Source organism: Scyliorhinus torazame, chromosome 5 (genome assembly GCF_047496885.1).
Source record: "Scyliorhinus torazame isolate Kashiwa2021f chromosome 5, sScyTor2.1, whole genome shotgun sequence".
NCBI lineage: Eukaryota > Metazoa > Chordata > Chondrichthyes > Carcharhiniformes > Scyliorhinidae > Scyliorhinus > Scyliorhinus torazame.
Window position 1 is genome coordinate 256766814 of NC_092711.1, and position 20253 is coordinate 256787066.

At 44.1% G+C, this 20253-nt stretch overlaps 1 protein-coding gene across 4 annotated transcripts in view; it reads right to left on the minus strand.

The window, feature by feature from the left end:
• LOC140421067 (protein Shroom4-like) overlaps positions 1 to 20253 on the minus strand; it is a 196508-nt gene that overhangs the window by 63519 nt on the left and 112736 nt on the right. For all 4 annotated transcript variants that reach the window (XM_072505411.1, XM_072505407.1, XM_072505408.1 and 1 more), the window contains 2 exons: positions 15378 to 17826; positions 1748 to 1812 (listed from right to left, as the gene is read on the minus strand). In XM_072505411.1, the coding sequence (XP_072361512.1) occupies positions 1748 to 1812; positions 15378 to 17826 (2514 nt within the window). The remainder of the gene's footprint in view (positions 1 to 1747; positions 1813 to 15377; positions 17827 to 20253) is intronic.

Consider the following 20253-nt stretch of genomic DNA (forward strand, 5'->3'; position numbering starts at 1 on the left):
AACCCTAATTGACCATGAGAAGAAGGCATGAACCACCTGCTTGACAAATGAGTGACTTGCTCAGCCATTTTAAAAGGCTGTCACCACATTGCTATGGGTCTGAATAATTTAAAAAAATAAATAAAAAATCTTTATTATCGCAAGTAGGCTTACATTAACACTACAATGAGGTTACTCTGAAAAGCCTCTAGTCGCCACATTCCGGCATCTGTTCGGGCACACAGAGGGAGAATTCAAAATGTCCAAATTACCTAATATACAGGCCAAAGCAGATAAGGAAGGCAGATTTACCACCATTTTCTCAAGGACAATCAACGATGGGAAATAAGTGCTGGCCATGCCAGTGACACCCACATTGAGTGAATAAATGAAAAATAAATGCAAACCTATTTTTAAAATGTTGAAGCTGTTGACTCAAACATGGAAACATTAACTGAGAAATACTTGGGTGGCATGGTAGCACAGTGGTTAGCACTGTTGCTTCAAAGCGCCAGGGTCCCACGTTCGATTCCCAGCTTGGTCACTGTTTGTGCGGAGTCTGTAGGTTCTCCCCGTGTCTGCGTGGGTTTCCTCCGTGTGCTCCGGTTTCCTCCCACAAGTCCCGAAAGATGTGCTCGGAGGTGAATTTGGACACTCTGAATTCTCCCTCTGTGTACCCGAACAGGCGCCAGAATATGGCAACTAGGGGCTTTACACAGTAACTTCATTGCAGTGTTAATGTAAGCCTACATGTGACAATAAAGATTATTATAGCCTTTAATTAGATTTAGTGAGAGGAGAGCTGCAAAAGCGGTCAATGTAGATGAACAACAGTTTTTTGTTAACAAGGTAAATCAAGAAATGTTATCCAAAGTTCAAGTAAGAGTGAGAAGTTGTGGAAGGCAAGTATGTTCAAGATTAATTAATGTGGTACTTGGAATAAACAGTGTTGTTCATAGTATGTGGAGTTCACGAAGGACAGATATTATGGCATTAAAGAAATGATGGGCTCAGTCTGTTTACCAAAGTTACACCTGTGAAATTAGGCCATGATGATGAATAGCGAGAGTCTTACCAGGGCACATAGTGTTAAAACAAAGTGATTGGCACATCCACAATTCCCCATGAAAACAGCTACTGATTTAAAAGGAGGCTGGCCAGGTATGGAGGACTTTCTCAGCTCAGAAGAGGAGAAAGGAAACCAGAGAAGTGGCAACACTCTTCAACTATAGTTTTAATAAGGGCCTTATTAACTTGTGCAATGGATGCTGGGAGAGTTTTTTTAATATTCCGGCTTTGCTTTCTCTCATTGAATAACAAGAGTGAACTTCACAGAATCAGAGATTTGACATGATGCCAAAGGCCTGAATGGAAGTCTACTCCGATGGAGCAGCAGTTCTGCCAAAGGTCATAGATGAAGAGGAGATGGGCAATAAAAGGCCTATATTATGAGCTCCCCTGAGTTAGGCAGATAGTTCAGGATCTATGTCATCAGTAAGCTAATTGTTTCCTATCATGAAATTTCACATTTAAAATTCTAGTTTTCCATAAGTGACTGGGGACAGCAGGGATTGTGATGGTGGGTACTTGTAAGCTGGCAGGAGAACATAAACAAAAGGATTGAATCTTTTATTAAGTTTAACCTGTACGGAGTGGAGGGTGGAGGATATTCCTCAATCAAAAATATGCTCGACAATTCAACAGCATCATGCAATGGTGGGCAGGAAAAGATGAAGACGTTACATTCATTAATCACTTAAACTCCTACCTTTCTGTTGGAGTAAACTTCCTGTTTATTATCTCGGTCTGACCCAATTTTTCCACCGGACATCCCTGCAAAGAAGATTGCCTGTCAGTACAGAGAAACATCCGCAATCCTATTTACAGCACAGTTGGGAAACACATCAGCATTGTCTTGGCATTACTCTTGCTAGCTAGACTGAGACAGTTCCTTTAATTAGCAACTCAAGTAAACATATCACAATGAATGGATACTGTACGTAGAACCTAAAAAAAAGGCTTAGCAGTATAGACCTAGGAGGGTCAACTGCACTAGAAATATGGAGTATTAATTTGATATCAAATGTGGTGTGAAAAATACCTCAATACCAGAAACACATTCCAATTGTTCAGCAGTTCTCTTCATCTTATTCAACACCTTCATTACTATTGCATTCGTCTCACATGGCTTGTGTTGCATTGGAGGCACAGTGAAATTTTTTTGTAAACATTTAGATAAAAATCAATAAGCCAAGAATAAGATGAAGCTGTTGGGAGTACAATTTGACAAGCACTGGCAGTCCTCTCCTGCTGAAACGGAATGTAATTTGGTACTACAGAGCTTGAATATTGCTGAAAAGAGAGACATGCTACCAAAGATTTTCATGTTGCATTCATCAGGACAAACACAAGCATATCAAATGATCATAACAATTTACACAACAGGAGAAAAAGGTGCTGATTGGTGGACTTTGATTGACTGAGGCATTACCATGGAGAAACCAACTGAGCACCATAGGTTCCCCAAACTCCCAGCTAATTCGAAAAAGGGTGCAGGGTTTTGTTTGCAGAGAATGGGTCCCTGTTAATGAATGCATGTGGAAATGAACCATGTTATAATCTCGACTGGTTATCTTAAATTCATTGTTATTGTATCTATTGGTGTACTCAGGATTGTTCAGCAACTACTGCCAATTGTGGAATCACATCTAACAGCAGATGCTTTACTTTGGGGTTTGCAAGCATGGGCTGGTTGAGTACGGTCTGTACTCTGTCTATTATGAACAACTGAAGCAACATGCAGTTTGATTCCACCAGCTGATCATTGATTACCAGCCTATGTACCTTGTATTGCCCAGCAGTGAAATTCACATATAATGTTGTTCAATTGTGTGGTGTCAAGAAGTTGAGATAAAATGAAAATTAAGGGGCGGGATTCTCCGACCCCCGCCAGGCCGGAGAATCGGCAGGGGGCAGCGTGAATCCCACCCTGTCGTCAGCTGCTGGATTCTCCGGTGCCGGTTGTTCTGCGGGGGCGGGAATCCCGCCGCGCCCATTGGGGGCCCCAACGATTCTCTGGCCCGCGATGGGCCGAGTGGCCGCCCCTTTTCGGCATGTCCCGCCGGCGTAAAATACACCAGGTCTGTACCGGCAGGACCTGGCTCTGTGGAGTCCTCGGGGGGGGGGGGGGGGGGGGGGGGGGGGGGGGAGCCCCCACGGTGGCCTGGCCCGCAATCGGGGCCCACCAATCCGCGGGCGCGGGCCTGTGCCGTGGGGGCACTCTTTCCCTCCGTGCCGGCTGGTGTAACGGTCCGCCATGGCCAGCACGGAGAACCCCCCCCTGCGCATGCGCTGGGATGACACCAGCACACGCTGGTGCTCCCGCGCATGTGCCAACTCGCAAAGGCCGCCGGAGGCCCTTCGGCAGCGGTTGGCGCGGCACCAAGCATTTTGGTGCCGGCTGGCGTGGCACCAACCCCGCCCGCGCCGGCCTAGCCCCTGAAGGTGCGGAGGACTCCCCACCGTCGGGGCTGCCCGACGCCAAAGTGGTTCACGCCACTCCTCGGCGCTGGTACAGCCCGCCCCGCCATGTAGGGGAGAATCCCGCCCAAGGAATCTAATATTGGGAATGGTGTTCTGGTGAATGTATGAATAAAAGATTTTCAAATGGAAATTGGTTTAGAAAACAGATTAACTAAGGTCTTTAATATGCGGATTTGGGTAGGAACACAGTAAACAGATATTTACCCAAGAGAAGTGGATAACAATAGGGCATAGAATTTCAGGAAATTCAGGCGCCTGCAGTGCCGAGAAACATCACACTATTCAATGGCACTTTGCCTTTTTTTTGGCCTCGGGGAGATTCTCTCCACCCGAGAGTGCACTTAGGGATTTCTTGCTGGCGAGCCTCAGTAGACGGCAAGACACACCCCACTAAATGCACCATTTAGCGGACTTTAATTCAACTCCGCTGATTCGTGCCCCATGTCTCCTGTTAGATGTAATTTTCTGCAATTGGGCCACTTGCCAAACAATTCTGAGTGTGCTAATAATTACACTAAAAGCCAATTTAAGATAATCAGTTGAGTTCATAATGTGACTCATTTATGCTTGCTATAAGCAATATGGATTCACATGCAGAAACCCGTCTTCTGCAAAGAAAAGAAATATGTTCAAGTCTTGAAAGATTTAATTGACAATGCTAACAAGCAGCTTTACAGCAATATCCTCCTAATTGACATGCAGTTTGGGATCCACCTGGGCCACTGACTTCGGGCCTCATTACAGCCTTAGTCCAAACATGGACAGAAGAGCTCATTCAAAAGTGGAGGTAAGAGTGAATGCCTTTGACATCAAGGCAGCATGTGGCTGAGCATCAAGGTTCCCATACAAAATTGAAAGAAATGGGAATCGAGGGAAAACACTTCACTGGTTAGAGTCCTACCTAGCACAAAGGAAGATGGTTGTGGTTGTTGGAAGCAAAACATCTTGTTGCTCTTTTTAACTGGATACTGATATGACAGTTATTAATGATGATATTGCTTTTCAGAGTCGCCAGGTATCAAATGATACCACCACAAGGTTTTACCAGATATGATCAAAGACCAAACAACCAGTTGGTTTGTTCAAGTTCAATGATAGTTTATTTACACACAAGAATTACTTCAACATGCACCATAATACGCTACAAGCTAAATTACACCTAACACTACAACAACCTGTACTTAACTTCAGGCACCAGGCTTTATACAGAGGAACAAGGCCTTTGTTCAGATCTTGCGTGGCTGGGTCTGGAGAAGTGACTTTGTTTCTGCTGGGCTCATCCGTCTGGTAGCGATCGTTGGTCTTGAACTTGTCTGCTGGTAGTGATGCTGCACTTGGTTTTAGGTGCAGGTCAGGGCCAAGAGAGACCGAGCGCCGGGGCCAAGAGAGACTGAACACATGGCAGTGTCTCTCTTTATCCTTCTGGGGTTTCACGCTCTTTTGGGCGGTCCTTTGCTTTGGACCCAATAATTTGGCAGGCTTCGATTACTGCCTTCGATTTTGGCCAATAAAGGGGTGGGTGCCTTGATGGCGGGGCATGTCCTGAGCGGTCATTGACCGTGGCTTTTTGGGCTCCCTGAGCAAAGGGAGTGGCAACAATGAGTCTGTTTCGGTATCTGTTACCTGAGCACAGGTCTTTTGTTCTGGGGAAATGGGCCATTAGAATACAAAGTACTGGGGGTTTCGATAGCGTCTAGTTATTGGAGTTGCCAATGTACATAAGCTCTGAGTGTCTGAGTCCTGGTTGACCATATTTCCCATGGTCCTTTGCAGGTGGCCATATTTCCCAGGATCCTTTGTAAGTGGCCATCCCAGATGGCTACAATCTCAACCCCTGGAACGTGCTGCAGCAGTTCCTCAGGGATCTCCAACTAATAGGGCAAGGACAGTTAACCCATGGGAAAACCACCCACTTGCAAGTTGCCCTCTGAGCAAAACACCACTCTGATTTGGATTTATATTGCCATTGTAGCTGGGTCAAAAACTTGAAACTCCCTTCCTAACCGTACCAAGTGAATTTACTGCAGTGATTCCAGGAAGTGGTTCATCACCACCTTAAGGGCAATTACGGATGGCAGCAAATGCTGGCCTTGCCAGTGACTCTTACATCCCACAAACGAATAAACATGTAGTCAGATTAGTTTAATATCTCATCCAGAAGATGGCACCACAACATTATAGCATTCCCAACTGCAAGCTTTCTGCTCAAGCCCTGGAGTGGGACTTGAACCCCAAACCTTGTGACTCAAGATGTGCGAATGCCAACACCTGTGCCACTGCTGACACAGCACTAACTTAATTCAATGCCTATGCATTAATCTACACATGCAAACTATATTACTGATTCCGTTACCATCCATGCAATTCATTGTCAGACATTCAGGAGACCCTCCCACATGACTCAGCCATGGCTTCCTTTGTGTATTCTATTTCCTTTCAGCCTGAAAATACATAGCAACTCCCACGAAATTCCACTGCTCGAGTGCTGCGACCGAAAAGGAATTTTACAAATTCAGACTGAATATCGAAAGAACAGACTTTACACAGAAGCGTGTCACAATGATCTTAAAGGCTATTTATATAGGAAGAGAGATTCCATTCAGCCATTTTGATTCAGCATCAATGATTCTCTAGGGACGGTCTCATTCAGGAGCTTGCTATCTGGAATGATGGGCTTTCATAAAAGTTACAGAAAATCTATCACACAGGAGGCCATTTGGACCTTCGTGTCTGTATCGTGTCAAAAAGGAGCTACTCGGCCTAAACCCACCCTCCTGCACTCGTCGGTAACAGTGTATGCCTTAGTTCTTCAAATAGATATCCAAGTACTTATTCAAAGATCTTAAGGGTTTCTGCTCCTGTCACTCTTTCAGAGTTCTGGGTCCTTACACATTGGGTGAAAAAAATATTTTCATCTCGCTTCTAATACCTTTGGACTCTATGTTAAGGTAAATAGGTTGTCCTTATTTTCTCTATCTAGGCTCCAGTAATTTTATATACCTCACTTAAGTCACTGCTCAGCCTCCTTTGTTTTCAAGGAAATCACTCAGCTTGTCCAATCTCCCCTCAAAATTTTCCAGCCCTGGCAACATCCTTGTTAATCTCCTCTGTACCCCTTCTGGTGCAATCACATCATTCCTGTAACCTGGTAACCAAAATTATCTGCAGTACTCAAGGTCTAACTGGTGTTACATACAGTTTTAGCATAAGCTCCCTGTTCTTTAACTTCATGCCTCGGCTAAAAATGGGAACATGCCAGATGCCACCTTAATCATCTTCTAGACCTGCCCTGCTACCTAAGGATTTGTGGAAAGAAGGGAAAAAGCTTTGCGCGAAAACCCGCAAATTTGAAACTACCTGAAAAGATTGGAACCGGGAAGTTGAGATTTCTCAGCTAACTCAGCAAAATAGCAAACCTCCCCCTCCACGAAGAGGTCCCCAAACCTCTTCAGACTCTTCCCCTCTCAAGACTTAAATGTCGAGTCCAAGCCACCTCATAGGAAAAGGTGCTTATTGCAAATGGGCCAGCGAAGACAAGGAAAGGAGCTCAAAATGTTGCCTTACTCTTCCAAATTCTCAGAGACCACCACTGGTTTTGAGGAAAATCTAACAGCTAAAAAGGCAGTGGTGCCGTAACTATTGCAGGAGCTCGCTTCCATTTCTCCCCATATGGAACCAGGATCGGTAAAACACAACAATATACCCGAATATTGACTGCCCAATAATAAAACAAAAATTTTGGGAGGGCTGGGCCCCGACTGCCGGTCTCTTTGGAGCAGAACCCCACCCATTCTGGTGGTCTTTCCCGCCTAACTGAAAGCAGACATCAATTTTTTGATTAAAAAAAAAAAAAAATTCTTTATAAATTTAGAGTACTCAATTCTTTTTTTTCTCCCCAATAAGGGTCATTTTGGTGTTGCCAATTCACCTGCCCTGCACATCTTGGGATTGTGGGGGTTAAACCCATGCAGACACGGGGAGAATATGCAAACTCCGCACGGACAGTGACCCGGGGTCGGGATCGAACCCAGGTACTCACCGCCTTGAGGCAGCAGTGCTAACCACTGCGCACAAACGCAAACAAAACAAGAACTCTAAGCTAATTATCTAAAAAAAACAACTATAATGAGCTGCAGTGAACCCTCCAAAACCGCTTCCATTAACCAATTCTTAACAGGGAAGCTCCCAACTGGAGATAAAGAAAAATAGTTATAAAGAACAAAATACCAGAACCCCATGTACCTTATGCGCCGAAAGGAAGCTATATATCACAACAAACAGAACCCCACATAATGAATAATCCCAAATCGAGACAAGAACTATATGAGTTCAACTCCAACAAGAACAAGAAAAAAACAAGAACAAACATGAAACCCCAACAATGTAACAATTCAAGATGCCCATCAACAGAACCGAAAACTTAACTACACTGCGCCCAACTTATGTTTTTTAAACAAAAGAGTCCGCTTCTCCTGGCAAATCGAGAAGATAGACTAACTTTGGCGGGAAAAGACTGAGCCCAGCTGGGTAGACCGAACCAAACTGGACTCCACTTTTATAAAGGGCAGCCTTGACTCCATCGAACGCAGCACTCTTCTTCGACAGCTTCGCACCCATGCACTGTTAGAACCTGATGGGAGTGGCCTTCCCACATAAAGTCACATTGTTCCTTTGCCCACCTCAAAACCCATCTCTCCTTTTCCTTGAAACTGCAGAACCTCGCTATCACTGCACATGGTGGATCGTCAGGACGAGGCCTCGGCAGGTGTACAATGGGCTCAGTCCAATTCCAGGTGGGGATATAATTCCACCCTCATCACCATCATACCAAACACGCTTGGGAAGTACTCCGTGGGCATTGGGCCATCCACCCGCTCCGGCAGCCTCACAATCCAAATATTTTGCCTCCTGGACCTATTTTCTAGGTAATGTATTTTGACCCTCAGCGATTTATTTGCTTCGATCACAAAAACAGCTCAAATTTCAGTGAGGCAATCCAATCGCTATGGCCCGATATGGCCACTTCCATTTCTTTGATTGTGGCTCCCTGGGAATCCACGGTCTGATTAGTTTACTCCAGAGCCACTTGAATGGTTCCAAGGTCTCCGACACTATTCATCGGTGCTTTTCAATTTCTTTGGCTGAGGTACTGGAAAGCCTCTCTGCCGTTCGTGGATGGACGGAGCACTAGAAACTGACTCTGCCATTTTACCTGCCGATAATCTATGGGGCGCCTCAGACTCCATCGACGAGCTTCAGCTCTCAGCCTTCTTCTCCTTGACGTTTTTGGGCATCTCAGCCAAACAAGATCTTTATTACAACAATTATATGGGTTTTCAAGAGTAATCACTCAGTGGTACTAAGAAAACAGGCAAAAAGTACAGTACTCCAGCGGGAGCCACTTCGTGGCGTTTCCCCCCGTCTTAGGCTACCGGAAGTGGGTGGGGCCAACTAAAACGCCACTGCTCGCAGCACCATCCGTCAGTCATTAGCCTTTACCACCAAAGTAATTTTGAATCCTACTTGTAACGCTCTTTTGGATCCTAAGGGATCTTTTTGACCAGATTGCCATCTGGCAGATGGAATGCAATGTAGAAAAGTGTGAGGTTATGCATTTTGGTAGAAGAACAGAGGCATAGACTATTTTCTAAATGGGAAACGGCTTTGGAAATGAGAAGTACAAAGGGACTTGGGAGTCCTAGTTCAGGTTTCTCTTCAGATTAACAGGCAGGATCAGTTGGCAATTAGGAAGGCAATCGCAATGTTAGCATTCATGTTGAGAGGGCTAGAATACAAGTGCAGGGATGTACTTCTGAGGCTGTATAAGGCTCTGGTCAGACCCCATTTGGAATATTGTGAGCAGTTTGTGGGTCCCATATCGAAGAAATTACATGCTGGCCTTGGAGAGGGTCCAGAGGAGGTTCACAAGAATGATCCCCGGAATGGAGGACTTGTCATACGAGGAGTGGTTGGGGTCTCTGGGTCTGTACTTGATGGAGTTTAGAAGGGTGAGGGGGGAATCAATCTGAAACTTGCAGGATACGGAGAGGCCTAGATAGAGTGGACGTGGAGAGGATGTTTCCACTCGTGGAAGAAACTAGAACCCGAGGGCACAGCCTCAGACTGAAGGGGCGATCCTTTAAAACAGAGATGAGGATGAATTTCTTCAGCCAGAGGGTGGTGAGTCCGTGGAACTCTTTGTCGCAGAAGGCTATGGAGTCCAAGTCACTGAGTGTCTTTAAGATAGAGATAGATGGGTTCTTGATTAGTATGGGGATCAAGGGTTATGGGGAGACGGCAAGAGAATGGGGAAGAGAAACATATCAGCCATGATTGAATGGCGGAGCAGACTCAATGGGCCGAATGTCCTAACTATGCTCCTATATCTTATGGCCTTATAGACATGACCTTCAACAAATCCATGCTGACTTTCCTTGATTAATCTATGTCTTTCTAATTGAAGGTTAATACTTTCCCTCTAAATTAATTTCAATAATTTGTCCACAGCTGAAGTTAAACCTGCTGGCATATAATTATTCAGATTATCCCTTCCTCCTTTTTAAACAATTATGCATAATTAGTAATCCTCCAATCTTCTGATGCCATTACAGTAGTCAGGGAGTATTCAAATCTGTTGATCAAAGCCTCTGCAATTTTCTATCTTGCTTTTTAACAACCTGGAGCCACTGAAACTCAAGACTGGATATTAATAGTCTTGGCAATACAGTATTGCTGAAAAATAAAAGACATGCAATTGAAGCTTTTTGTCTTCGATTCATTAGGACAGATACAAGAATGCCAAATTTCAAAGGAAGCAACAATTCATGCTGCACGAGAAAAGTGTGTTGATTGGTTGGTAAGTTGATTCTGATTGCTTGAGGCATTACAATGGAGAATTCACCAGGTAACTCTTGTCCTCCACGTTTTAAAATTCTAAAATATCCAGGCATTGCACCTTTTGTGAACCAAGCAAAAGCATGAGGGAACATTGGTTCTCTGGTGTGTTCTCCATGACAACGCCTTGACCTCAGTCAACTTGTGAACCGATCAACATCCTTTTCTCAGGGAGGATAAATTGTTGCTCCCTTTGACATTCTTGCATATCCCCAATTTTTTTTATTTGTTTTGCAGCGACTGGTCATTACGGAATGCTGTTGCCCCCATCAATCTCTCCCCTGCCACCACCCCCCACCAACCCCCTTCCAGCTAAAATTTCAGGGGAGAGCACATCCACGATCCCTACAGCTGCCCTGCTGCAATTTAACACTGGGAACAGCATTAATTGTTTTAAGGAGAAATCTCTGCCAATTTTCCCCAAGAGGGAGCCCCAAACTGATTGGCTGGCACTCTGGAGCCCCAAACTGATTGGCTGGCACTCTGTAGTCCCAGCTAGCAGTGGCCACTGCTGAGACAACAGGCAGTCCCTAATGCCAAGGAGTCTGGATTGAGAGCTAAGTCCAGGGTCAGGGATTTCAGTAGGAGGGGAGTTGGAGCATGGAAGTGGCGGTATGGGGCTGGATTCAAGAGACCGAGAGAGAGTAAATTAGCGGGGGGGGGGGGGGGGGGGGGGGGGGGAAGAGAATTACATCTCTTGTTGGGTCCACTCACCACCCTCTGAAGCTTCTGGGCTTTGTCTATGGTGTGGGCCTTCATCCAGTGTAGGTAAAATACTGGTGGTGGCCAGTGGCCATTGAAGGGCATTGATAGGCCCAAGGGTAGGCAGGCTACCCAAAACCTCCATGTCCTGTAAAATAACAGAGGTCAGGAGTGGGTGGGTAGATGCAGTCAGGCCACCCGCTGGATTTTACTCTCCACCCTCAATGTTCAAACCTACCGGTGAGGAATGTAAAACCCAGTCTAAGGAGCCCAACAGGAAAGACAAAGGAGTTCTGGGCAAGGCAGGCTGAGTTGTCTAATCTGATGCATCTCTGCTACTTTGCTGCATAAAAATATTGAGTTAAATCAAACCAGTTTCAAGACATCCTAGGTTGAATTCTGGTTTGCAGCAAGTTAGCTAATATTAGCGAAACAGTGACACACAATGCTGCAAACACCCTCATCACCTCTAATATAAAAGGAATAAATAGAGTTCCTGATCACTATCCACCCTCCTTTTTGTGGATATTGGATTTTGTGGTCAAAGTTAGGATTGTCAAGCGTCTCAGGGTTTACGAGCACTCATTCCTCATGGTCACACATGAAGAATGACCATTTAATTGAGATAATGACTAGCGCAGATACCACTAGAACAAAACTAGCAAATGATTGACCAGTAATTAACTGTTAGGAAATGTGGCGGGGGAGAAGAAAGGCAGACAGAGAGGAGATGAAGATAAAAATTAAATTCTTAAATTAATCAACACAAAATCTCATTGATGAAGGGAGTACAAATTGTCCCAACTCAAAGAAAAACATTTGTGTCAAGAAATATTTTAGTTTGATTCCAGAGGGTTGTCAAAACAATATGCTAGTCTTCCAATGGCTAGTGGATGGCAAGTATGTCATCTTACGAGTTGCTGGAACCTTGGCCTATGCTCTTCAGTCTGGGTAGAAGAAATGAGGACATTACAACAACTTGTATTTAATAACATATTTACCGTAATAAAACATCTCAAGGCCCTTCACAGTAGTACTAAACAAAATTTGACACAAGGCTACATAAAGTAGTGAGATCAGATGACCAAAAACTGTGTCAATGAGATTGGTTTTAAGGAACATCTTAGAGGAGGAAAGCGAAGTAGAGAGATTAAGAGGTTTAGAGGGGGAATTCCACAGCTTCGGGCCTAGGTAGTTGAAGTGATGGCCACCAATAGTGGAGCCATTGGGGATGCTCGAGAGCCCAAAATTGGATGAGCACAACTACTTCAGAGGACTGAGGGCTAGCAAAGATTACGAAGATCGGGAGGGGTCAAGGCCTTGGAACGATTTGAAAACAAGGATGAGTATTTTCAAATTGTAGTGTTGCTTACCCAGGACCCAGTTTCAGTCAGTGAGCACAGGAGTCATAGGGGAAGACTTGGTGAAAGTAATGACACCTCCCACATTCTACCCTTCATAAACTTGAGGTCATCTAAACTCTCCTGCCTGTCTCATTGTGTCACAATTAGGGGATTTTCACAGTAACTTCATTGCAATGTTAATGTAAGCCTAATATAAGCCAATACAGATTATTATTATTAGTTCAGACTAGAGTTTGCATAAGCATTGAATGGGGGTTTTAGCAGCAAATGAATTGAGGCAGGGGGCAGAGGCAGGTGATGTTACAAAGTTGGAAATAGGTAGTTGGTGACTGCAGATGTGCGGTTGAAGGCACATCTTGGGGACACATTATGACACCAAGTATGCACACAGTCTGGAATAACTTCAGACAGTTGCCAGGGAGAGAAATGCAGTCAGCAGCTAGGGAACGAGGTTTATAGCAAGGTCGGCAGACAACGGCTTTGCTTTTCCCAACATTCACTTGGAGGAAGTTTCCTCTCATCTAGTTTTGTATGCTAACTGGACAAGCAGGAGCCAGAACCTTGGAAGATGGACAAAAGACTAATTTTCCTGACTGTTCTCTAACCACTCTTGGATGAAAAGCATGTTGGGAACTTTCAATGTTGGGAAAGTACAGATTCAGGGCTTGGCTGTGATGCCACATCATGTTCAAACAGTCAAATTATATGTATTGTTTAAATGGGCACAATTATTAGAAAAGCACCAGAGGATATGGAACTATACCTCATGCATTGCGAGTGCCTCAAGGAAGAGGAAGGGAGAAAGCTATAAGCTAAAGGAAAATGCCAATACAGGCTTTTTCCTTTCCGCAAGGTGAAAGAAATGCAAGTTGTGCTTTTTATCAAAATGTATTTTTTTATCTTCTGCAAAGAAAGACAACAGTTCATTTCTAACAACACGGTGTCAGAATATTACAAGTGAGTTTTAGGAGTTCCTGTGTTTGGTGCTCCTCATCAGCAATCTATTCAATATTTTTGAATCTTAAGGATAAGAAAACTAAATTTCCAACATCACAGTAGAGGTTGAAAACATAAAAGATCACAAATTAATTGATGGCACACAAGCCTGTTGAAAGCATGATAATGTGCAGACACACACCTCCATAAATTTGTTTCCTTGACACAGTGGTTCATTATGATCCGGATTTTTGCGGAGTCCTAGAGACTCCTTGAACCCTAAAAAATGGTGGATGGTACCTGAACCCACAAGTCATGACTCATTTATGGCAGGTTGCAATTTTGCCAGGAGAGAAAAGGGGCATAGTTCATACAGGAAGCCCAAACCCCAACAGGGCCATTTGAACCCAGTGTTGAGTTCAAACAGACCTAATTTTCTCTGAAGCTAGGGGATTAAACTGCAGTGTGGGAGTTGTAAACTTTTAATGTAACCATAAAACTCTCAAAGCAGGGAGTTATTTAAATCCCGAACATTTAAAAAATGTTATAAACAGCCTTCCTGTGGCAATGAGTTTTGAAATAAATCTGACATAGTAGTTACATTAGCTGTTTGTTGACATTACCCAAGGGCTATTGTTATGTCTTTAGCGATGTTTCACTGTTGTCCACAATCTATTATTTTTTTTTTTTAATTCATTTTTAGGGGATGCAAATTTCGCTGGCTAAGGCAGCATTTGTTACCCATCCCTAATTGCCCGGTGGGGAGCTGCCTTCTTGAACCACTGCAGTCCATGTGGTGTAGGTACATCCACTGTGCTATTAGGGATGGAGTTCCAGGATTTTGACCTGTGGGGTTCACAAGTTCACCATTTGATTAACATCTCAAATAGCTTATTAAAGGATTAGATGACTTTAATGTGAGGATATGAACATTTTATAAAGGATTAAGTACTTGAGGGGATTAAATATTTTGAATGGGTCTTCATGGGTGGGAGCTTTCTAACCATAGTACAGGTTGTAACAGATATTTATGACTTTATTTCATCTTTACATGGTTCCAGAGGTCTTACGATGGTTTGTACAGTTGAGTTGGCAGGAAGGACGGAAGAGCAAAGGATGATGCGTGGGGACAGATGAGTTGGCATGGAGAGTGAGTGGAGGGTGTAAGGAGGTATGAGGGGTGAGCTCTGCAGTCTTAGTATTTAACAAAATAACAACCTAAGAACTAAGATGGGCCTTTAAAACAGCTTGGTAGCCCCTGTGGCCACCTCCAATTAGCATTCAGGAGTGACGGGTCCCGGCTATCATGCACCTGCACCGCCCTGAAATGAGGATCCTGCCATTCAGAAGAGTTTCTTCTGAGGCAAGGACGGCGAAACGGGAAAAGTCCCAACTCGAGCTACCCGACTTGGGAAAGAAAATGCGGGCCTGCAAGTTGCAGCAATAACACCAAACACTCAAGTGTCACATCAAAGACCTGAAATTACTTCAACCAGAGAGAATGTCACAGTCTCATGTTTATGTTGTTAGCCTTGTCGCGTTCGAAGTTCCATTACTACCAAGTAAAATTATGTCAATTGGCAGCAAGGGTACTATCTTTTTATTCCAGCTCTAAAACAGGTACAGCAGTTAAAAATAATGGTTATGTAAACTAGATGGTAGATTTTATTTACTGTGGCACCTTACTGTTTGCTCATGATCACAGTTTCCGCAACACTGACCCCGCCCCACCAAACAACGAGCCCTGATTTCAAGCTGCAGAAAGGGGGAGGCTGCACAAGAGGATGCTTCACCTGAGGGAGAAATATTGGCCAATTTGTTTCTTTTGGAAGCTTTGTGGCATCCTCGGGTCACTGCTGATCTGGCCAGCACAAGCAGGTTGAATGATTCATCAGAGAAATGAACTTGCAACAAAAACAAATGAGACACATTAAAATGAGCGTCTGATTTATGTCCTACCTCAGATAAAGAGGACTGCAACTGGTTGGACCTTATGGTGGGATGAGGTTCCTCCAAGTGGTTGTTATCTGGATGGAAATACTGATAATGTAGTGTTGGAGCTGGGTCAGGGTGTTGCACTTGCTGACCATGAGAGATGCAATGTCCTTTCAAAATGCTTGATTGATTTGGTTTGTGGCGATCTAAATTTTCACATTCCTGCCCATGTGACTTCTCTCCATGCCCATGGTGAATTGCTTGTTCCAAATTTCGAGCTGAACAAGCTGGATATTTCTCAAAATCTTGGCTGACTCTACCTGTGGCGTGTTGGAAGATTTCTTCTGAGGATTTCCTGAAACGATCACTTGGGAGGGCTTGCAACTTACTGCAAAAACCCTGCCCTTTAGATTTACCAATGGTACTTGATTTACTCTGAAGTCTTAGAAAATTGCAAGAATCAGACCCAGATAAACCTTTACTGGTCTCCTCAAAGAATTTTCTCCTCTCTGCAAAGGACACCAGTGGAGAGGTGTCTGGTTCCTGTAACTCTGCCGTTGCACAAGCTTTCATCTCATCGGTCCTAACTTCCTTTGTCACCTTACTTTGAGCCTCCTGTTTATCTTCAGATGTCCATCTCTTTTGGCCAGGTCCACTGACATCCTGAGCAGTCTTCTGCTCATCAAAATTTTGGGACAATGAACCAGCCCCTGTTTTGCATTTGTTTGGTGAAACATAGGAGTTGCAGGCCAATGGATGTAAACACACACTTCCTGATTTACGATCCTTTTCCATACCATCCAGATTTTTATTGGAATCTATGGTCTGTGTTTTCATATCTGTGGTTTCTTCTGCCGTGCCACTGACATCAGACTCACAAGTAACACAGGTATAGGAATTAGACGTTTCCTCTCTTGAGTCAACCAATTCTTCAGAAGTTTCTTCCATTTGTAACAGCGCAGATGCACTCTTGTTCTTCTGTAACTGAGCTTTCTTTATTTGTATTTCATTCCGCAAATTTGTGGCAAATCGGTCACTTTTGCGCCGCATCCTGGCTACTCTAAAACCCAATACCCGAGTATTTCTGCCAGTTTCGTTCTTGGCTTCTTCCAAGTCTGCCTCGTCTTCCAAAGTATTGCCACTTGGAGATATCCTTCCAATCTCACTCATTTGATCTGGTGGTTTTGGAAGCAATTGTACGTTTTGCTGCTGGGCTGTAGTATGAACTGATGCACTTGTGAAACTTATGCTACTAGACTCAGCTTTGCAAGAGGAAGGATGAAGCTGACCAGCCAAACAGTGATCAAAAGTGGCTACTTCAACTTCTTGTTGCTTCCCTTTTGCCATTGATTCAGGACTTGAGGAATTCTCCTTTACCTGTTTTTCAAATGAAGAATCAATTTTATCTAAAGCTTTGTGAGGATGTCCTATGTTAAGTTGATGTTCCTGCTGAGGTATTGGTACACAGTTGGCCCATTCGTAACTTTCCTGATTATACTGTAATCCCAAACTGTTTTTACCACAGTCTGAAATCGGTAGTGAATGCATTTGTGCCGATAACAACTTTTCGGGTGCACTGTGCCTATGCAAATTCAAAGGCAAACTTTCATTTTTCTCCACTTGACTCAGGCTTAGGTATTGACTGGCAACAAAGGATGGCTCAATCAAATTGTATAAATCCAACTGCTCCATCAAATATCGACAGGATTTTCGAGGGATTGTTGTATTTTCATGCAAAATAGTTTTTTCACTATGCCTGTGAGAATGGCAAGAAAGTCTTGGTTGTTGTCTTAACAAACAGCAACAATCTACTGAACAATGGTTGGATGCTGGGTTACTAGAGTGTGGGGCAATGCGTGTAGAGCACTTGGGAACAGAGGTATATTGTCCTGCTGAATTATCTCTTTTAGATAGGAAGGTTTCAGAAGCCCACCTTCCAGGTTGAAGCAACAGGCTTGTTGCTGCAAGTGCGTCAGAATTAGTCATGCACAGAGATGCGGAGCGGGCTTTAGCTGCCACAAAACTTTCTCTGCGAACAGGTGGTGGGGGAGGGGCTGATTTTGTAGAACTTACAGCACTTTCTTCATGTACATGGGATGGCAGAATGTTATCACTGATAGCTGATCCCTTCCCACAGTGAGAACAAAGCTGCTCTTCAGCTGGTCTTTCCTTGCCTTCACTTCCATTTTGAAGGCACTGGGCATCTCCATACCTGGTTGGCAGCCATGGCCCCAAGCCATGTAGTATGCTGTCCATGGAGGCCGACTCGTCAGTTTTCACTGACGATGACAGAGTGTAGTCAGATGTGTTCGAGCTTGCAGAAAATGAGCTGTAGGCAGAGTCTCTTTTGTTTGGATATGTGCTTTGGTCACAGCTTTGGCTGGGTTGGTCAAGGCTGTCCATACTCCCAAATGAACTCCTCTGGTCTGAGCTACGATGGAGAGCTAGTTGATCCCACTGTGTAGGGAAGTCACTGGAAGACACAGCAAAATGCAGATAAACATTAAAATGAGCATGCAATTTGTAACTGCCTCATTTTTTGGTATCTAGAACCACATTTCTAGCTATAAGGCTACAAGGTTCCCATTCTTGGGCAGTTATGCACTGTAAACAAATTCCTTGTTGAGGCTAATATTATACACAAAGTCACTGGGACATTGGATCTCATCATTTTTGCCTTGGTGATCGCCTTGAAATCACTTAGAGGCTAAGTGTAGGCAAGAATATTGAAGGTAATGAAACCAAAGTTAATATACGGATCAGCAATTATCTAATTCAGTGGTCCTCAAAATAAGGACTGCAGAACCCTGGGCGTCTGTACAGACTTCCAGGAGGTCCTTGCGATAATGTGAGAATGTTCAATGAATCAAAATTGGAGGGAAAATATCCAAGTAACGGGGGTTGGGCTGATGTATGATGGCTGAAGCTGAGCCACGTGGATTCTCCAGGAACGGGGTCAGAGTGCACTCGAGGCCTCGGATAGTGTGGGTAAATGTCAGGCTGTAAGGAGTTTAAGGAGCCAGTGATTGTAACCAGCAGATACTGTGATGTGATAACGGCCACATTATTCAGATTGAAGGTTATTGCGCTCCTGTTTGCAGCTACAAATTGTATCAAAGTAACATAGATCAGCAACAATCGCTCCTCCCACCATAGAGCTGCCACAAGTTCCTGGGCATAATCAGAAAGACAAGCCGCTGGTCCACACGTCAGCTTCTACTGTCACTTCTCTCAGGGGCTCAACAATAAGTTGTTACAGCTAATATCTTGGTGCAATGAGCTCTCAAACCCTGAGACACTGACCTCACACCAGCATTGTGGATTAGATGGCGCTGGACTCTTGTATTGCAGTAAATCTTTCTCCCAGAAGGCATTCGCAAGCTACCTCACAAAAATTTAAGTCACAAGGTACGAGCACATGGCGTTGGAGCTAGTATACTGGCATGGATAGAGAGTTGGCTAATGGGCAGAAAACAGCGAGTGGGGATACGGTGTTCTTTTTCAGGTTGGCAACCTGTAACCAGTGGGGTTCTATAGAGGTGAGAGATGGCACCACAACGGTTTACAATTTATATTAATGACTCGGAGGAAGAAAGTGAATGTACTGTAGCCAAACCTGCAGATGACACAGGGATAAAAACAGTTTGTAAAGAGATATCAATCGGTTAAGTAAGCGAGCAAAAAGTTGGCAAATGGAGTGTAATGTGGGTTATTCACTTTGGAAAAGAGAACAAAAGAACAGAGTATTATTTAAATGGAGAAAAACTTCAGAAAGCTTCAACACAAAGGGACTTGGGGATACTTGTGCATGAAACACAAAGCTAGCACACAGGTGCAGCAGATAATCAGGAAGGCTAATAGAATGTTAGCCCCTGTTTCAAGGGGGTTGGAGTATAAAAGTAGGGAAGACTTGCTGCAACTGTACAAGGCACTGGTAAGACCGCATCTGGAGTACCGAGAGCAATTTTAGTCCCCTATTTTAAGGAAAGATATTATTTCATTGGAGGAGATTCAGAGAAGGTTCACGAGGATGATCCCCGATATGGAGGGATTGTCTTATGAGCAAAAGTTAAACAGGTTGGGATTCTACTCATTGGAACTTAGAAGAATGAGAGGTGATCATATTGAAACATATAGAATTTGTGAGGGGCTTGACAGGGTGAATGCTGGGAGGATGTTTCCCCTCATGCAGGAGTCTAGGACCAGAGGGCGTAGTCTCAGAAAAAAAGTGTGCCAATTTAAGACTGAGATGAGGAAGAATTGTTTCTCTCGGAGGGTTGAGTCTTTCAACTCCTTGCCAAAGAGAGCTGTGGGGCAGAATCCCTGTACATCTTTAAGGTTGAGATGGATAGATCTTTGATCAGTAAGGGAATCAAGAGTTACGGGAAAGGGCAGGAAAGTGGACATGAGGAATGTTGAAATGTTGAATGCCAGAACAGGCTCCAGGGGCTGAACATACTCCTGTTCCAATTTCTGATGGAAAAACAATGAAGAACTAGAAGAACTGGCCTGCGACTGCTTGCTCAAGTAATAGGAATATATTCCCAGTTTTGGCCATCTATTGCAACAGAGTACCCAGAATTGGTAAAAGCAGCCATAAAATTGTGGCTACCTTTCCCCAATAACATACATTTGTAAACATTATTTTCCGCTCTGACAGTAATGAAGACAAACTTGTCATCCTGTCTGGAAATGAAAAATGATTGTGTAATTGTCAAACATGACAATAACAATAAGCAGACTGTGGTGAGTAAACATACCCTCCACGCTGACATCTTTGTGTAAATTACTAAAATCCAGGGCAGCACGGTGGCGCAGTGGTTAGCACTGCAGTCCCACGGCGCTGAGGTCACAGGTTTGATCCCGGCTCTGGGTCATTGCCCGTGTGGAGTTTGCACAT